The 21,424-nt window shown below is 36.9% G+C and overlaps 1 protein-coding gene across 1 annotated transcript in view; it reads right to left on the reverse strand.

Annotated features, from left to right (window-relative positions):
• Positions 1 to 1,274: 1,274 nt before the first annotated feature.
• Positions 1,275 to 21,424, reverse strand: part of LOC134648963 (protein Tob1) — a 75,966-nt gene continuing 55,816 nt past the window's right edge. The window contains exons 2-4 of the mRNA XM_063503631.1: positions 5,657 to 5,955; positions 3,871 to 3,962; positions 1,275 to 3,224 (exon numbers count right to left, since the gene is read on the reverse strand). Coding sequence (XP_063359701.1) covers positions 2,847 to 3,224; positions 3,871 to 3,962; positions 5,657 to 5,945 — 759 coding nt within the window. The 5' untranslated portion in view covers positions 5,946 to 5,955 and the 3' untranslated portion in view covers positions 1,275 to 2,846. The remainder of the gene's footprint in view (positions 3,225 to 3,870; positions 3,963 to 5,656; positions 5,956 to 21,424) is intronic.

Genomic DNA, 21,424 nt, shown 5'->3' on the forward strand with positions numbered 1-21,424 from the left:
TAAATTATTACATTTACCACCGCAAGCTAATAATTTAAATAAAACAATATAATAAATAACCACGTTTCATTTTTAACACCACACTAAGTATCAAAATAATATGAGCGCCGTATCGCTTCGGGGCGGTTTATCGTCCTACACTACCAAAACGTAATATCTAGAATATCAGTGACATTAAATTTGAACCTTAATACTATGACGATACCGGTTGTTTTTCAATATGAATGTTGTACTGGCACGTGCTAAGTCGGGAGCAAGCAATTTTGCGATAATAGAGACAATGGCCTTTGTTTGAAAGATTAAGGTTTGAAGCGAAAAGTTCACCTCAGAAGAGCCGTACTATAATAGGGTCCCGTTTTTACCCTTTGGGTACGGAACCCTAAAAAAAGGAGATTCTCAAATCCTCGGAATCTTTTTGAACCTATGTTCACTGATTACCCTTAGAAGACCGGTTTTGTAAATTATTTTTATTTGAAAGGGTATCCTTCTTAGTTGGTCCCATTGTCTTCAAGTCGGGGCCTGATGACGAAATCTTGGATGAAGCGAGCGAGGGAACAAATATTATTGGCACACAGCGATTTTAGTAATCAACAAATCACGCATTTGCATTAAAAAAAGTGCCATATAATGAAGTGAAACTGCAGCTGATTAAGACCAGAATAAAACTCCTCAGCGACCAGTATTTTACGTCCTTGGGCTGATTGTAATTTTTATAATAATACCTATATGTATGCACTATGGTCGTAACTACTTCTAGAGTACAGGCATTTTAAACTAAACATTTGGAATTTCGTTCGATTGCAAAATGTAACTATGTATGTATGTAGGTATACTGCTGCGTTAACTGTTCGTGTTGTAAGGGCTGATAGGTACGAGTACCTACTACTAACTCGCAATAAAGTGGAGTCCAGACGAGACAGTTTTTCGCCAATCTGATGAAATTGTCCGATCAAATCAGGACGTGCGGACGCAAACGCCAATTTGATTCCCCGATCATGTGAGCAGGTGCGGACACAAAAATTCCTATTTTCGAAGTTACTATCTATGGAATGCAAATTGGTGATTAAATTGTGTATGTGTGGACGCTAGATGAGATTGGCGCCAATTATTTTCATGATCAAATCGGTCGATTTGCCCAGCTCGTCTGGACTATACTTAAAAAAAAAACTCGCTTATCGTCGGTTCCCGGACAGTTATATCTGCAGACCCAGTTGCATTTGTTTTTATTTTTGACAGGTAGAGGTTACAAGGAAATTAAAATTCATACACAGGAGTAGATTGCACAAAACATTTTAATATAAACTTAAAAAGTCGTACAACAATATGAAAAATTATTATTGACTAATTATATTCACGGGCATGTAGAGCCGCTTTACTATATTATGCAAATTTTATATTATCTTTAACACTTCCATCTAATATATCTTACAAAAGAAAAAAAAATAAAAAGTATCTTTAATAAAAATTCTCATTACTCTAAGTTTTATTATTATTAAACTTACATTATAGATTTTATCTACAAAATACTGTAGCACTTTGGCCAGTTTTTCAATCGAGGGACCTTAGTACTTTTACCCAACGTACCTACCAATAATTTAATGAATAGGGCATGAATCAAGTACAAGTTAAAATTATCGTAGGAAATGTAGACGCCTACTGAAATCATACATCTATACTTAATCTAAATCAAAATATAAAAATAGTAAAAAAATAGTTGCACATTTTCTTATTCAGGTACAACTTGTCATTGTTGTGCATGGAATAGAAAGCGTGTCTACACTCCCCGACGCGGTCCGGTCGGTCCGTAACGCGCGGGCGACACTCAAGGACAAGCGGCACTACACTACCCCACTACACCCTCCACTGAAAAACTGAACATCGCCGAGTGAAATATAAAAAAGATAAATAACACATAGTATTTACTTCCATGAATTTGCATGCACCCGTTATTTTATGAATTGAGAAATCTTTTCTATCATTTACACTCAATGTCTTTTATTATAACAATATTATTATAGGTACCATACAGACTAAGGCCGACACGCGGTCGGCCGGTAATGTACTCGAGGACTAATATCTTCTTAAAAAAATACTGTTAGATTGAAACGTAACTATACCTATAATATATTATGTATATTGTAATAATATTATAAGGTTATAAATAATCGTACGAGTGATGATTACACTAGGTGAGATCTCCGACGCCTTCGGGCGGCCCGCCGCGCCGTCCGACCGCGTCCGACCGGATATGCAACATTTATTACATACGATACGATACGATACGAGTACATACATACCAGTTAGTAGGTACTTTATATAGTTAGTATGAATTATCAATTTCAATATTAAAAATACGTAATTTCTCTATTGGCCTTTCGTTTCCACGTGAAAAATTAGACGAATATCGCGTACGAATATATATTATGTATACATATTTAAATATCAGTATTTCTTAGATCGGAGGACGTATGTATACAGGCTCGCTCTATAGAAGGTACGTCGTAAGCGCACGTGGCCATCCGGCCTCTCGTTCCCTTACCCTACTAATATATCGATATCGAACGAAGACATCAAAAACGTGACTCGGCTTTAAATATTACGAAAATAAATCGCCGGCGAGTCGCGCGGCCGATTATTGCTCCTATCGATAAATTTACACATCGACGTAACGAACGAGAATACAAAAAGTTATGGAAAATCGTACGGATATCACAAGCGACGGGCGGCGCGGGGCGCCCCCGCTGAAATTAAAAAAATAAATCGCGATTCGCGGCGCGCGTCTCTCTCGTAAAAAAGTAAAGACTCTATGAGCGGGTCGCGCGGGGCGGCTAGCGCGCGTGCGCGGCTCAGTTGGCGAGCAGCAGGTGCGCCGGCGCCGGCGGGTACGGCGGCGCGCCCGCGGGCGGGCCTTCGCGCCGCCCCACGAAGTACGCGGCCGGGTCGCCCGCCGGCGACAGCGCGCGCGCCGCCAGCTGCTGCTGCACCGCGCGCTGCTTGATGTAGTTGCTGAACTCGGTGGGCGACATGCGGTTGGCGCGCTTGCTGCTCGTCTTCAGCTTGGTGCTGCCGAACTTGGTCTGCGCGAAGGTGGCGGTGGTGAAGGTCAGGGGCTGCGCGCGGAACGGCGGCGCGGGGGAGAAGGCGGCGGGCGCGGGGGGCGACGGCGCCGCCGCGGGCTCCACGGGCCGGAAGCACTGCGCCTCGGGGTTGAACGCCCGGGTCACCTGTAACCGACAACCATTGAGTTGTAGCTTCAAGATTACTTGGCACCGAGTCAGTGCTGTGACATTGCCTTGGCTTTGGCTCAACATCGGGTTCATTTTCTCAATGTCAATTGACGTGTCTGCCATGAGTGGCGAGCGGGATTTCTACCCAAGCATAACTAAACACATTAAACGCGATAACCACATAATATTTGAAGGACATGCGTTACGTGTGCGTGTCCGCTTGATTCTACACGTGCCAAAATGCCTCGCCAAATCATCAAATCTCGTACCGCGTTTGATAAATGTGATGAGATAAGACAGGCATAAATAGATAGATAGTATAGCGAGGCATACATAAATCGTTTTAGCAGAGACTTTTAGCACCCAATCAAGCTGCCTACGCCTGCCAAGGTAGATAATGTAGTTAAAGGTATAGGATAGTATCTTTAAGATGTGAGGTATATAGGGCCTATTCCCATCACAAAGATAAACTTTGCTTTGCAAAGCATGATGCCGGCTGTGCACACTCGTCGAGAGACTCCAATCCCTTCTCTAGACTTTTACTCGTCTTGTCTCCCCCTGCTCCGATTGGGTCGGTTTTATGCCGAGACTCTCGACGAGTGTGTACAGCCGGCTTGAAAAGTGAAGAACAATGAAAGCTCACCTCCCGGTCGGTTCGCTCATCGGCCGCTCGCTCATCGCTGCTGAACAGCACCTTCACCGCTCCCTTCTCTCCGATGCGGTAGGACACCTCTCCTGAAACGAGGAAAACAACTATGAGTTCCAAGGGTTCAATAGGCTGAGTTCAAGGGGCTGTCGGGCCAAATTAACAGTGGATATTGTAAATAGATCACAATTGAGAATCACCGGTAGGTATAACCGGTAGGTAATCAAAAGAAATTACGGTAAAAACCAGTCTATTACAAAACCGCTTTGAGCTTGAGAGCACAACAATCAAAAGAAACGGCAATTTAGATCTTCTATCCATCTAGCCGAGTGAACCTAGTTATAACCGGTAGGGGTCAAATAATAACTTGTTACGTCCGTCGGCCTCGATTATGTAACAAACAAACAAAACCGCTATTGAACTGTGCTAACTCTACCATATTCGGTTTTCAACCTTTCGATTCTAAAAACATTCGATACATCAATGTCATTGGCATTTAGCAGCTAAAGTTAGTAATAATGTAACACTAGGGTAACATTCCATTTCTGACCGCAGCTGCACTACTGGCACTGAACGCGTCGCTGCGCTGTTACTGTCAATTTCCATAGTAAAATGAACAGTAGTGCAGCTGCGGTTGGAAATGGACCTTTAAGTAGCTCATGCCGATATTTTCAGTGAAGTTATGAAACACGTTAGATATACCTAAAGTTCGTCAACAATATTACGGAGATAGATTATGATGTCAACTTTCGTGATGGAAGATCTAATCTAGTTTAGTTTGGGTTTAAATTTGATGACAGGCAAAGTTATGTGAGAAAGTTTTATTTTATTATGTACAGCGCTCTGCTTAATAAGATTAAACTCTCAATATTTTAGTAGGTACTAAAATCGTACGGTTTTTAGGAGTTTTACTTTAAGAAACACCTATAGTTCGTTTTTTTAGCATTATAAATAAAATAAACAATCTTGATGTGTCTTTTAATTGAAAAACACATTTTAAAAATAAGTTACGGCAAATATGTAACAATTATGAATCTAATACGATCATTTATATTCTTCTGCTTTCATAAGTAATAGTTTTTGATTTTTAAAAAGCGTTTTTCAATTAAACGACATGTCAAAATCGCTTACCTTCTTGCAAGTTCTATCTAATGCTAAAAAAACGAACTATATCTGCCTAAATCTTTGCAATTTAGGTACACAAGAGTCAAGATTCACAACCCACTTATAAAATTGGCACGAATTCATATATTCATATAACAAGGCAGTACTGTAGCCAACAATTTACAATTCCGTATACCTCTACACGCATTAAAGTCACGTTTTCAAGGTCTGCCAAAACTGACCTAGCTTTCATGGCTTTAAGTAAATAACCTAAGTTTTTCTTAGGTACCTATTCTTCATCACACTTGTAAAGGATGTTATTTTACACATGTTTACTGATACCTAGCCTAAGGCAGCAATTATTGTATTTTAACTATTTTTTATGGGCGGATGCACATTTCTGTTGGAAATTAAGTAACACGATCATGTTAATTAGGCGGACCTCAGTACATAGGCATGTACATAAAAATGGACTTATTCATTTGTTGTGATAGCCGTGATAGGTACCATTTTGTTAGATAGGCCTATATAAGTTTTAACAGTTATGTAAACCTAGCTACCTATTTAAACAATAAACAAAACAATGTACAAAATAAAATTTGTTATAGGTAAAAAGGTTTCGTAACTTGAAAGCAAGACCAATTGCAGTTACTACCCTAGTAGTAAGAAAATAAAATACCTGGGTCAACCCAGACAGCCAGATCCCTCGGCAAGTGCTCCAGGACATCCCTCACAGGCACCCCCGACTCCCGCGCCGCGCGCTCCAAGACAGGGTCCAGCGGACCCCCGGTCTTCAGGCACCGGAACGCGGACCCTCTGCAGGGCCGGTCGGGGTACCAGTGACCCCGGAACTTGTCCTTCAACGCCTTCTCTAGCTCCTCGCCGAAGATGTTCACCCGCCGCCGCGGCAGTTTGTTGTACAGGTAGGATATGACGAAGTTGAGAGCGACTTGCACTTCAATATGCATTTTGCGGGCACTGTGGACAAAGAAAACAAGACTGGTTTAAAAGTGGACAAAGAAAACAAGACTGGTTTAAAAGTGGACAAAGAAAACAAGACTGCTTTAAAAAGCTGTTTAAAAGTTAAAAAACTTTTTTTGATTTTTTTTTGGGTCTCCACATTTTACAATAGATGATCGTATTTGATAAAACATAGAATTTTTTTGATAAACTAATTTATTTTTTTTAATTTATTTATTATTAAAAGGGGAAGTTACATAATCATTGTTACTTATCTGCCAAACTGCATAGCAGATTGATTATGGGTTTTGTTTTTTCTATAAAACCTCTTTCCCTTTCAAAAAGTTTTATAATGTAGCCTTTGTTACATGCGTCATAAAAAGTCTACAAAAAAACACCCTCATAGATACTACCATAGGTACCTACCTCATGCGTCGTGTAGCAAATTAACGGTCAAACATAGCACAACTTTCAAGAAGCTTTCTTTTGATATTCGACAATTAATGTGAATGTATTCGTTTATAATTATAAGATGTTGTTGCCACTGTTGGTGATTCTTTATATATATAGGTAATAAAATAAAAATAAATAATAAAGAGTGAGTTCCTGTAAGTGTCTTCCTGTTTTTAATCTTGTTGTCAATTGTAAGTTTTAAAGCTGTTGGTTCTCCTTAACATAAATAAATACAGTTAATTTTGGAAGTGGGTTAAAAACTACAAACAAAAGAACAAATGGTTAAATTCAAGACGCAGTCAAAGAAAACAAAAGTGACGTTAATTTCCACCGTTTCTTTTGTTACGTGTACGATGTAATCGATAAAATCGTAATCGTGACGAATCGATGAAATTGAACCCGACTACTCGGAACAGTTTGTAGGCGATTTGCAAATGTAATATTTAAATAGTGATTAGTTGGGGTCGTTTCCTAGGAAGACCGCGGTAAAACAGTATTCCGCAAATAATATGTCGATCGATAAGCTATGAGCTATGAAGACGGAAATATTGTACATTCTTATGTTGAAGGTTCCTATTTTTATGTGACATACATTCGATAAATCAGTACCTACTTGTTTACTTAAGTATATTACGAATGAAATCAATTAGGTATGAGTAAGATTTTGTGATAGGTAATATTGAAATTGCAGGCACATGTTCGTGTCTGTAATGTTGTTTTTGAAATGTTTTTCTGAAAGTTACCTACTTATCAACTTATTTTTTAAATATTAAAAATATTAACTACCTAATTTTTGAACCTTACAAATATTGGACCTAAATCAAAAAGTTGTGGTAAATATTTTGGTTAAACGTGATAATAGTTCATTGACCCGAATCCTTAGGAATATCGACAAAAACAAATGTTCGCCGGAGTTTTCACGTAAAATTAGCTCGGCCTCGAACTGATGATCGTACGCTTAAAAATATAAAAGCGTCGTATTCGCGTCTAAGGCCGCGATTCGGATTTTGTAATAGACATCTATTAGATATCTTTTAGACATCGCCAAGATACGATAACGATATGTTTAAAATCTAACCTGCCAAATTTGACATTTCCGCGATTCTGGAGATATACTCTTGAACGATTTCCACAAGATATTACTTAGAGATCTAATCCACATCTAATAGATATCTAACACGATCTATCGTAAAAGTGACATTGGTTGCCGGAATTGCGCTGCAAAAGAGAACTAGTTGAAATCTAAACTATAACGTATCTATAATGGATCTAGTACGTGTCGTCTCTTGTGAATATCTTGAAGTTCGAATACGGCAGTTAGTGTATCTGTGTCGAATGAATTTAAATGACTGTAGAATAATTTTAATAATGTGTCCAGCTGAGGGTCTTAAGAGCCAACAGGAGCTAAGATTGAAATATTTTAGGTAAATATACCCGTCTCGCTAACGGAAGCGGCTCCTAAAACTAGTGCGATAAGGACAAGGCGAAAAATCGTGCGTAAAAATCTCAAAAATCGAGGTTTCGTACTCGACTGTTTCCTCCTCCAAAACTTAACCAATCGTAACCAAATTTGGAATCTAAATGATAATGACATTATCTGTGTCGGACCGTTTTGCTTTTTTGACTAATTGATATCAGTTTTGAATAGCGCGCCTCTCATTGCGGCACAGTCAATTAGGCCATTTTGGCCATTTTTTAAGGGCTCTAGCGCCTTAAAAAACAAAAATATCAAAAAAATCAAAACGGTCCGACACAGATATTGACAATATTAATCTGTGTTGAAAAAATCATTGCTCTAGCTTCAAAACCCACGGAGGAAACAGTCGAGTACGTTTGTATGGAGAAATGACCACTCCTGTTGGCTCTTAAATAGGCCAGCAATGGACTTATAATAATCTAGAAGTTCAGCGTACAACGGCATGTGGCGCGGTCGCGCTGCTGTGGTCACTTTGCAGGCCTAAGCCGACAATGTTACCTTAATTACCGCGTGATAGTACGACATAAAATAGTATAAATTAAATAAAATGGAACTAAAAAAAATCTATACTAAATTGTTATGTTTAGCAAACGACGATTAAGTTAGCAGCCGTTTATGAATAACGCCACAACAATAATATCCATCCATATCCATATTCATATAATTATTATACCACTCACTGCAGTGCGATATCACAAATCACCTACATCGCAGAGCGGTAGGAGCTATCTGCTAGAGCAACATGGTAAATATCTACATGACATGTATTACTTTCTCCCTCTAGCAGATGGAATAGCAAAATATATCGCAAGAGGTTTAAGATGTAATAACTTTAGCTCTACTTGCAAACTTACGGTTAGTACGAGCGCAATGTTTTGGTCAAGACACGAAGTTACGACCTAAGCTCTGTATAAGACTAACTTTTATTAGGTATTTTCTATTCCATAGAAGTTTTATAAGCGACATTTGACTTTGTTTTGTGAGTGTTTATTTAAAAAAAAAAACCTTCGTTTTCAAAATTGTTTAATAATGTAGTCTAGTACATGCGTCAAAAAATGAACCGTTAGACACTTCAACAAATTAAACTGTTTATACGACAACGGTTTCACTCACTTGAATTTTTAGTCGCTATTGGCGACATGTCGATGACTCCAACAAAATATCGATGACTTCAACAAATTGCCTATCTATCTACTACACCCACAATACCCACATAATCCACCGCCTAATGATGTTAAATTGTCGTAAAAACCTAACAGTAATACTTTATTTACATAATTATAATAAAACACGTATTACCCACAAGTGACGTCATGAAAGTCGTCATGCTTTTTGAAATACACATTAATTTCACTGAAACTACGTAAATGGCGATAACTTCGTACTCAGCGTCTGTCAGAGTTAGTTGCTAGGGACTGAGAGTCCATATTAAATTTTCGTTTTCCGCCTCTCTATCGCTCCTGCTTATTTGAGTGATAGAGACGCCAACAGACGAACGATCGAAATATTCGCGGTTACATCCCAGTGGGGACATCCCAAAAGTCAAGTGCGTGACGTTTTTACACCACTAAACTATATTCAGAGCAGGGATGTTGCGGATGCCGATTTTTTGACATCCGCGGATGCGGATGCGGATGCGGATTTTTAAAGGCTCACATCCGCGGATGCGGATGTCAAGATAGTACCATAAAAAACGTCAAATTTATTTATTATTACGTTTATTTCAAAAAACCGGCCAAGTGCGAGTCGGGCTCGCGTTCCAAGGGTTCCGTACATTAAGTTCCACTCACGCTTGACTGCTCATTTCTAATAGGTTTTTTTGGTTAATGACTAAATGACCTAGCAGTCTAGCACTTACGCCTATGCTAAGACGTTCCTGTACCTGTTTCACATCCGCATCCGCATTAAATCCGCATCGATTTTATGCGGATGCGGATGTTGAAAATACTGCGGAAGTTCCGCGGTTGCGGATGCGGATATTCGCAACATCCCTGATTCAGAGGCGCGTGGGCGAGCGAACACGCTTTAGATAAATTAGGTAGTTGTCCTTGGTTGGAGAAAACGCGTTTATTATTTGGAAACATTTAGAATAGAATTCTATTTTTGAATAAAGGCCGAGTGAAAAGCGTTTTACTTCAGCGTTTTACGAGTTTTATTTCATAATATAATTAATGAACAAATACTATACAAGTCACTGTACATATTTTTGTGTAATGCTTTTTATACACAGCTAGTCCGTTATTATCCGCAAATCTATCTAATTCCCCAAAAAAGAATTTGTGCATACACGCAGTATCTTTTTGGCGATTTTACGATACTTCGTGTAATGACCACTTAAAAAATATTGAATGAAATACAGTGTTGCCAACCTTATTTTAAATGTCATCTCTGACAAATAAGTGAACCATAGACATGTTTTTTTTTTTAATTTCATTCATTCATTGATTCTTTTCCCGCCCGTACCCTCCATGTTTGCGACTTGAATTAAAAATATTTGTTAAATTTACAATTTTATTTAAAAGTAAGTGCTTGGTCGTAGAAAAAGTATTGTATGCAACGTTGTTTAACTGAGTCAAAAAATACTCGTGGCGTCTTTATTAACAATTTTCGGCTTCGCCTCAAATCGTTACTCACGCCACTCGCCTTTTTTGACCTCTCTTAAACAACGGTTGCATAAAATACTATTATATTTAGTAAAAGTTTATTTGTAATAATTATATTCTAATTTACAATTCACTTCAGCCAATTTTAAGTAAATCACACATACCTGTCCATGGTTGGATTTATACGCGAAAGAAAATATATATAAAAAAAAAGCGGCCAAGTGCGAGTCGGACTCGCCCATGAAGGGTTCCGTATTTAGGCGATTTATGACGTATAAAAAAAAACTACTTACTAGATCTTGTTCAAACCAATTTTCGGTGGAAGTTTACATGGTAATGTACATCATATATTTTTTTTAGTTTTATCATTCTCTTATTTTAGAAGTTACAGGGGGGGGGACACACATTTTACCACTTTGGAAGTGTCTCTCGCGCAAACTATTCAGTTTAGAAAAAAATTATATTAGAAACCTCAATATCATTTTTGAAGACCTATCCATAGATACCCCACACGTATGGGTTTGATGAAAAAAAAATTTTTGAGTTTCAGTTCGAAGTATGGGGAACCCCAAAAATTTATTGTTTTTTTTCTATTTTTGTGTGAAAATCTTAATGCGGTTCACAGAATACATCTACTTACCAAGTTTCAACAGTATAGTTCTTATAGTTTCGGAGAAAAGTGGCTGTGACATACGGACGGACAGACAGACGGACAGACGGACAGACGGACAGACGGACAGACAGACAGACAGACAGACAGACAGACAGACAGACATGACGAATCTATAAGGGTTCCGTTTTTTGCCATTTGGCTACGGAACCCTAAAAAGTACAAGCGCTTGAACTGTATGTTGTTATGCTTAGTTGAGGCAGTTTTTATTTAACATGTTATTATGGCCAGCTATGGTCTGGTTGAATGCTTCTGTAGTATGAAGCTGATTTGTATTAATTATGTTTAATAAGTAAAACATTAATTTTAAGTCTTAAGTATTAGATTTATATACAAAAACATATTGGTCTAAACGTCTAAACCCTGTATTTGTTGCTAGAGCGGGGTTTTCTGTCACAAGCATATAATGCTATAGGTTGGGATCTTTTTTTAAGCAACAGATATCTGTTGCTTAGAAGAAGATCCCTAGCTATATTGTAGCAATACATGTATAAAACCAATAAATATTTTTTAATAAAACATTTTAATAATACATATTTCCAAAACTCAGCTACTCTCGGACCAAGCTAACCCTACATGACAATTGCAATGGAAATGTTTGGAAATGTCATTATTAATGACAAATTTCTATGAAAATATGACGTATTTAATAACACCACCTAACTTTGTTCTATTCAAGTCGGTGGAAAGTTAGCTAACTTCATTGACGGACTCTGCCTTCTAGAAAATCACTGCGCAACATTTTACCAACCGCACAACCATCTGAGATACATTTATAAGCAGGTAATAATCCTGTAGCGAATTCTTAAAAGAGCATATAATATCTCTTGCTCCGTCCGCGCTGTCCTTTAGCAGCGAAAGCTTAAACTTTATAAGCCGGCTTACCGTTCTCTCACAAACAAGCTGCCTAATTCAATTATTAACCCCGGTAACATCGTAAATTCTACTTGATCGCTTTATATTTACCGCCATTCGTATTTCAGTCCGGGCCCGGTATTCCCATTACTATCCGTACTCAGACGAGTCGAATTCTTTGTCCTAAGTCCGTCTAAGCTCACTCGGCACTATAATACAAAGAAGTGTGGTGGTGTCATTATGTACATACGTCATATTTTCATAGAAATTCGACATTTGTGATGACATTCCCAACGTTGTCATTGCAAATGGCATGCAGAGAGTTAGCTAGGTCAGACACTGTCAATTTTTCCGATCACAACTTTTTTTTTTTGCTCAGAGCCGTAACTCCCGACCCCGACATAAAAAAGCAAAAATTTAGGTATATTCTGTGGAACGCTTTTTATATATGTAGGTAAATCTGATTTTATTTTACCACTATAATTAGTAAAAGGTAACAATTTTTTTTTATATATAAGGACAAAACTGTTTTAAAGATTTTTGCGGGTAATTGATGTCATGCATACAACTACAAAGTAGCAAAAACAAAAGTGTCTTTCTATACTTTTTTATACATTTAATTTTTGTAGGTATGTTGTTCAAAAGAAAGCGTTAATGCTAAAATAAAAGGACGGAAGGAAGAAAATAAAAGGAAGAAGGAAAGGCATTTTCTAGCAGCTGTCTTTCTCCAAAGGTCATCCGATTTTTGATATCGGATCGGACAATGTGAAAACTCTTAGAGCGGTTTCGCACTACTTCCGATCCGAATCCGATCCGAACGCGTGAAAATATGGTCCGAAGTAGCCGTAGAACTATTTCTATGGTAATAAACGCACTAGATCCGATCTCCGTCATCCGATTTCGGAAATAAATCAGACGGATCTACTTATACTGGTTCATCAGAGCATTCGAGTCTTTAAGTGATTCCAATAACCCTCCTGTATTCTCCGTTTCGTTCGACTCTCAAGTTATTTCTTTAAAACGTGACCGCCGTTTATATGAGCTGGATCTAGAAAGATGTAGACTGTGGTGTGAAGCTGCCGCAGGAATTTTAAATTAATTTCTTTGCCGAGGCAGACTTGTAGAAATGCTGTAATGTTGGTTACGCTGCGGTGAAATGCGAGGTATATAACTATAAAAATACCTATTATAATAAAAAGTTAAAAAATATTTTTAAAATATTTTGTTTGTTGAGGACAATTTGTGCGCTAGATGAAAATGTCGAAAACTTGTTTTTTAAACAAACAATAAGGCCGGCCGATCGATGGTAAGCTGAATACGTAGCCTACGAACGCTTGCAGATGCTTTTATACAAGGCAACGAACGAATTTTGAACGTTTTTGTGCCAACAACATATAGTATTTGACAGATTGGCGATATTTTACAGACTGCAGGAAAGAAGACGAAATTTAATTGAATCACCATCAGTATTTCTTGTTTTTATATGATATCTTTCCTGTCTGTGTTGACATAACACTGACTTCGTATCATATCTTCTCATATTTTCCCTATAGAAATAACAACATCGGTGTCATCGGATTGGGAAAACATTCTTGAACGGCCTAAAAAAATATCTGCCATAAAATCCGCATATAAGGATACTTCTCGGTACGAAAACACAAATATTTGTCAACGAAAATAATTTGCGAGTTTTTTATTTTATCCGTTCCTATAAAAATAACCTATAACTATATGAATAAACTTTAGGATTAAGTTAATATCCACAAAATAATAAGTATTAAACTTATTAAAACAGGTCACTCACGTTTAAGCAACAAAGGCATGAGTGACTTAATAAAATTGCATATTTATGTATTGCATGATTTTACAGGTAGGTACTTGTCGTTTTGGATGTGTCGTTGATATCAATGTATTAACTTTTGTTTCCAAAATTATGTTTCGGTTAATGTGAGATTTTATATACTTTCCTATTTTACGATTGCTATTATAATATTATCTCCTTACTTTTATCTCAGGAAAAAATATAGATATAAAAAGTTTACGACATAAACATAGTTTCTTTAGTTTATATCAAATGTCGTGAACTTATTCGTCAATAGTACTGTCAGAGGTAACTCGTGAAAAGTTTAATATAGTAGCTGTCACGAGTTGGTGATAAGGGACAAAGGGGCACATTATTAATGCAATAAAGAAACTTCACAGCGACCTTAATGAAATAATCCGTCAACGCAACGTGGTATACCTGTTTAAGGGTCGGTTGCACCAAACTGTTCGTATCGTTAAAGAGTTCGCAAAATTTTTATGTATGGAAAGTTTCACAGTAAAGCGCCGGGGCGCGCCGGCTGACGTTGATCAGCGTGATCAGTCTGTCAAATGTGGTTGGTGCAACTGGCCCTAAGTCTTTTATGACAAAATATTTCATGTCGTGTGGAAAAAAATGTGTCGCAGAGTGTGTAAGTGGTATAATTATGTAAGTAAATATACGCTTGTTATCGAACTTAGTCGGGAAAATTACAAACTTCAAGATATTCATAACTTCATGAATAAAGTATAAAAACATAGAGTCGGACCAGGTTAAGTCTGCGTGGCATTTGCAATAATAATGTGCGTCAATTTCATCATTCATGTCAATTTTCTGTGAAAGTACGACGTTTATAATGACACTCCCTCACTCATTTTGTAGGTACTGTACAAGTCTGTGCAAAGTTAGCTGAGATGAACTCTATGCCTAGCCAACCTAGGTTAGAAGTAATAGGTAAATTCCGTAAATCAAATAAATGTTATACAAAGCGAGAAAATTACATTAATTCCAATCTTATCACATAAATTTGAATTTGTAGTAGCAACATTTTAGTCTGAGATGAACCTAATAAAATTATACGAGATCTTCCATCTTAAGAACGACGTACACCAGTGACCGTTCTCGACAAAACAGCATGCATCTTCATACCACGGGCAAACAATAAAAACTCGTATCACGCTTTAAAATGTATTTAAAAATAAACCTTAAGCTTTGTGCAACACGTTTGTATGTCCCATCCTACGTTAGACATAGATAGGTCTGTGTTGTTATCAGATAAGGACGTTGCGCAGCCATCATCAGATAAGGTTAAGGGATTGAAATAAATGGAAGGACCTAAAAACCCTTTCGAGGGTCCTTTCGGAATTTAAGTCAAGATAGCTTTAAATAAGACTGGGTTTATTGAAGGCCGTTGGGCTGAATTGCAACGGGTGTTTGTACAGGCTTTAGGGGATCTTACTGTACTAACCATATATTCGGACGACGAAATGTTTCAGTACCAAGACACGAAAGACTTTGTAGTTAACCGTCTATGTCAAGTAACATATAGGTATATGTGTTTTTAATTACTCAAAAACCTGAACAAAAATGCAAACTTAGCTAATTTAGTACCTACGTATTAAACCTAAAACGAAATTACCAAGACATCTAACTCAATTTATCAGTACTGCCGTATAATAAACTGAAATCTCAAGTACAATTTCATACCTAATATTTTCTCTACACGTGTCCAAAGTTATCGTAACGATACATGCGTAGAATGTTTTAGCATGACGCCTTGATATATAGCTACAAACAGCCAATTTCGTTTTTATAGGCGTACGCGAGTTCATGTTTTAATCAATTTTCAGCCCTGCTAAGGGTTGCTACTCGATTTGCTAAATAAATGATGAAACCTACACATATTTAAATTTCTCAGAATATTTGGGTACCTTTATACTCGCAAAACACGTCTGTAATTAGTGCTTTGCTATACCTATTTCTATCATATTTTGTCAATTGTTTAGTAGGTAGTTGTTGTCTTTTGGTAGTAGTTTAGCGTTTTTCGAAAGTATATTCTAAAAGCTAAGCGGGTTGATCGGAATATTTTGCTCTTTAATGACTTGAAAATTACTTATATTGAGTTAGTGAAGCATTTTTGCGAAAGTTTTTAACTCGGGCATCGAAATAAAGTAAACGCCCAAGTGATTTTCACTGTCCTAGTACACGTAATATGTAATCTGTAAACTTAAGTCGTTAATAAACAGTAGGGAGGGACAGTAGGGAGCCATCCATATATTTCTGTATCGAATACATTAATTACTTAGTTTCCAACCTAAATGTCCACTGAGCATTAACATATTGAGAACTACTATGTTTATGTTTATGTTTATGGTAATTATGTGGAGTTAGTCGGACTCAACGAGTATAATGTGCGACAACCGACAACCCTAATCCATCTCGTTACGCTTATGCTCGGTACCCTCTATACTTTATGACTGGAGTTGCCGTAGCGTTAGCATTTCAGCGCTGCATCAGAGACACGTTAATAATTAAGACCATATCATTGTACAATTGTGTGTGTATTGTGTATTAAGAGTTTAGTCACGAACTACGTTTGTGTAAAATGTGTTGAACGCACTCCTCTACAACCTTCAAACCTTCCTTCCTGGAACGAATTCCAGGATAAAAAGTATCATATTCATGATTATAAATTATCTGAGTACCTTTCATCTGGGACCATCCACTGATTTTGCCTTCCTCTTAGTGAGAGAAATATCGTAAATCATTTCTAAGTGAAACTGCATGTCTTCCGTGACCAAAACCCGCCCGTTATTAATGATAAAGATGAATTAACTTTTTCTTGTCACTCTCTTCTCTTAAAACCTTCGTTTTATGGTATTTTAATTCGATACACATGCATTTATCTGGTATTTTAAAACATTTTTCTAAAAACTGGGCTACTTTTGTCTCCTGGCTGACGGGACAAAATAACAACAAGAAATGTGATCCCATACAGCAAGCGTTTTTGTATGCATTTGTAGATTAACAGTCTGTATTATTCCGGCTGTATGTATACAGTTTAGCATACATTAGCCAACGCAAACGCACGACGTAAGTGTATGCTAATCGTGACGAGCTGAGCCGCTGCCGACACGCCTCTATTCTGATAACTAATGTAAATAAACAACATATTTCCGCCACTTTGAATTATGGCACTTATTACGGAAAATTACATCATAAAAATTACATTAGTGCCTACTTAACAGTTTTGCACAAAATAAATCACGTTTATCGTTTTGCACTTTTTGCAGCATCCACTGTTTCGGTTGTAGGTACAGTCAGCAGCAGAAGTTGCTAAGCGGGCCAGGTGGTCAAAATGATCTTGACGCGACTTTATTGATAAGAGAATAAGAGCGTGTCAATTTGAAATGTCAAAGTTGAAACTTTGAACACCTCGCTAGCTTAGCAACTTATACTGCTGAGTGCTGACTGACTACTTTACCAGTTTTTCGCTATTTAAAGATTTTTTAGAAAACAGATATAATTCATACATCTATATACCTAATACCTTTAAACGAGCAATTCTTGTAATACCTTTAAACGAGCAATTCTTGTTTATTTATATATATATTTCGGGGATCTCGGAAACGGCTCTAACGATTTCGATAAAATTTGCTATATGGGGGTTTTCGGGGGGGGGGGAAAAATCGATCTAGCTAGGCCTTATCTCTGGGAAAACGCGCATCTTCGAGTTTTTATGTTTTCCGAGCGAAGCTCGGTCACCCAGATATTATAATGTAATATACGGATACTGGCAAGTAAACTAAGAAAATGGTACATTACATACCTAGGGAGGTGAATTCGTAAATGCTCCAGATCGCAGGTGTTTGTGGCCCGAACCGAAGGTGAGGGCCATAATATACCATCTGGGGCTGTACGAATTACCGCCCGTGGTTTGTCTAAAGTTTTACGTCTTGCCTTGGTCAGGAAGTGAGATTTTCTTCTCACGTAGGGTGACGTAAAATAAATTACGAATTCCCAGCCTAAACGAAACCTTCTATTCGGACAAATAATAAGAAAATTCGTAAAATAAATTATTACAAGGTACAACCTTTCAGATGTTGGGTACAAACTGACAATACCTCCTAGTCAGGACTATTCAGTGCGAAAATTCAAATGGCACACGTGGGATGAAAACAAAGGTAGCAAACACTGGGCCCCTATTCGACATGTGCAACTGTCAAATTTCGCGTCATTTGAAATTCAACTGTTGAAGTTCATTTGAAGTTCATCAAGTGCTGAAGTTCATTTGGTACAAACAATAATTTAACAAAAAACAACTTTGTTTTATTATTACTTTAAGGTTTATAATGGTTTGGTTTGGTTGTCACCTAACTGTGGATTGCTAATGTCAAATTTTGACAAGTAATGATTCCAAATGTAGACTTTTTTCTCTATGACCTTCGGCTCCATCTTGGAGTTTTTGACGTGCGAAAGGGTAATTTATAGCAAAGAGTAAAACTTTTTTTTTTCAGTACGTAAGTTTACATGAATTAATGACATCTTGTGAGCGATAGACTAACGAATGCGCTGTAGGCGATGCGGCGGCGAGTAGTGGAACTTACGTGACAATTTCCATCAATCAAAAAGGGACTACATTGCTGATGGTCGATAAAGGCTATTAATAATTGAATTTTAACAGCAAGAATGCCTTATTGACAAGCGATCTTTTTGTTGAACCCACACCTACACGTCAAATAATGCTTGCTCCACACATTCTCCTATAAACGCTCAAAATTGTAAAAAAATGAAACAATTTACTCATCACCTCTCTCAACTCAAGCTGCCTATTTCTAAACCACGTTAATAAACCACAAGTTGTACCTTAACACATTTCGTAAACCACATATTCAGAAAAGTCCGTATTTTATTACTAAGTGGAACATGAATAGCTTGTATTACTTTTTTGGCATAAAAATAATCTAAATTAGTCAAAATATTTTGACTAAATATTGCGCTACTGCTACCTACTATATAGGTACCTACTACCTTAGTAACTTGGTAACTTTGTCAGTCACCAACTATTTTGATGCTACCTACAAAGAGCATCAAAATAGTTGGTGACTGACAGGTCAGGCTCCGGTCTTGGTAAGTAATATAGTCAAATACAGTAGGTCATAAGACCTAACATTACTACCAAGACCTAAAAGTACCTATTGTTTAATATGTATCTACTCAGAGATGATTTTTAATTAAAGGAGATTAAATACATATATGTTATTCAACTACAAATAAAAAAATTTGATCTATTTCAGTTTACACATTTTTTTTCGTTTAATTTTAATAAAACATTAAAGTTTTTAAGCATTCAACTTTATTTAATTTTCTTCACTTTATTATTTTCTGATATTTAGGTAGGTATGGTGTTTCAGGTTGGTAACAGGAAATAAGAAAACCACACCTCTCCAAAAACTCTGCTGGTGATTCACATCTGTAAGTTTAAATATGAAACATGATAAAAACACTTAAATTAAAAACTTAATGTCTGGGAGACCGAGTTTTGCTCTGGAAACATATAATAACCCAAAAATGCGCGTTTTCCCAGAGATAAAACCTAGCTAGATCGATTTTGCGCCCCCGTAAACCTCCATATAGCAAATTTCATCTAAATCCGTTTAGAGCCGTTCCCGAGATCCCCGAAATATATTATACATATAAATAAATAAATAAATATACAAGAATTGCTCGTTTAAAGGTATTAAAAACTTATAAATAAATTATTAGCCCTAAATCCTGGTAGTGAGTGTAGTGACCTACCAAGTGCGGTAGGGTGCCCTTCTGCAGGCTGGCCGCTTGCCCCGCTGGATAAGAATGCTGATCCGCATCATCAAAAGCATACAGATATAAAGCGCTTTGACAGCTCCTCATAGAGGCAACGCGCGCTAGGCCGCACGCCATAAATCTAAGCTAAAGTCTTAAATTCGAGATCATGAACATGAAATATTGTTCGCTATAATATTAAAATCATAGGTATTAGACCTATGATTTTACTATTATAGCGAAAAGTTAGCAGGAGACGGCCGTGCCGTGGTCGTGATAGGTACAGCATGCGTGGACCAGACAAGCAAACCCTGAATTATGTCCCTACCTATTTTACTATACCTTTGTTCACCATTATGTTCACCTATGTATATTTACTCTTCTTTCCAAGATAATCATCTTTTTCAAAATGTAACCCGTATAATCGGGCTGTATAATTGCCTCAATTTTTTTTACACAAAGTTGTATGTAATCTTAATTCGATAATTAATGATGTTTTACATATTTATCATATACTATTTTGCAAATTTTTCTTGGATATTACGTTATTTCGATTGACGTGTTTATTATTTTCGTTACTATGACAGCGTTTTTTTTTTCTTTTTTGGCATTTACTACAGTAGCCAGTGTCATGTCGATATAAAAACACTTTAAAAATGGAAAGGTTGAGTCCTCAATACAGTGACATTATAACTCAAACAAGAACCATCCAAAGGGGGGTGGGGGAAATTTCGTTATCTGCCTCTCTATCACTCTTGCATATACGAGCGAAATTTAATGGTGGCAGACATTGATATAGTATAAAGAACTGGATACCCAATCAGCCGCCAAAAATGGCCCCACAAAAGTGATGTCAAAACAGATCATGCATTACTTTTTCGTTTAGTCTTGTTTGAAACGCTCAAATGTGAAGTTGTCAACAATTACGAAATGTGCCGTTAAAATATGTAAAAATAACAATGATAAAACAAGGAAAAAGGATGGAATGTATTTTTTTCGGTTAGTTCTTTGGATAGCATTACATAATTTATGTAATCTGGTGGTAATTTTATGGTTTTGAATAAATTAATTTGTTAGTACCAAAGAAGGGATGTTAAGGAACAAAAATCTAATGAGTCGATGTGAGGTCAATATTTTTTTATATTTTTATATGGAATTCATAAGAAATAATATTATGTTTAAATTCAAGATTTCCAAGAAAACCTATGCGACGTGCAAAGTGGACTGCTATTTAATTATAGCAAGAGATAGGGGTGATGCAGTTTTAAACAAGGCAAAACGGCACTTGTGTGTTCGGCCCATTTCCCTGTTTCCGACATATACACCACCAATAAGGACTTATATCGACTAACTGTAAATGCTAAACCTGTCGGAACACAGTGACAACCATAGGATTTTTTTTATAAAGTATAGGTAGACTTTATAAAAAAAATCCAATCAGTATCTAAATGTCCCCGTGCACCCGCGCTATGAGTAAATGTAGATCTTAAATACACAGTTATTTAATAAGTAGAATTTATTTCAAGGAAATTAGTATTTAAAGACGTATACTTACGAATTAAACATTTAATTTGTTTGAATTTGAACCACGAATTAATTTTATTTGAGCTCCCGATTAAATTAAATTTGTTTTATTTATTACTTCAATTGGTTTTCCTGTACAGTAATACATATTAAAGTGTACCAAAGTGACTCCATTCGTTCATTATTCTCGTTTGACATTGTTTGACGTAAATACGTTACGTTTAGTGCCATCGGACTAAATTTTTTAACAGTGTTGGTACTTATGTTTGCAAATTTGACACTTAATGCTTACGACATTAAGC

This window comes from Cydia amplana, chromosome 6 (assembly GCF_948474715.1).
Source record: "Cydia amplana chromosome 6, ilCydAmpl1.1, whole genome shotgun sequence".
NCBI classification, from domain to species: Eukaryota; Metazoa; Arthropoda; class Insecta; order Lepidoptera; family Tortricidae; genus Cydia; species Cydia amplana.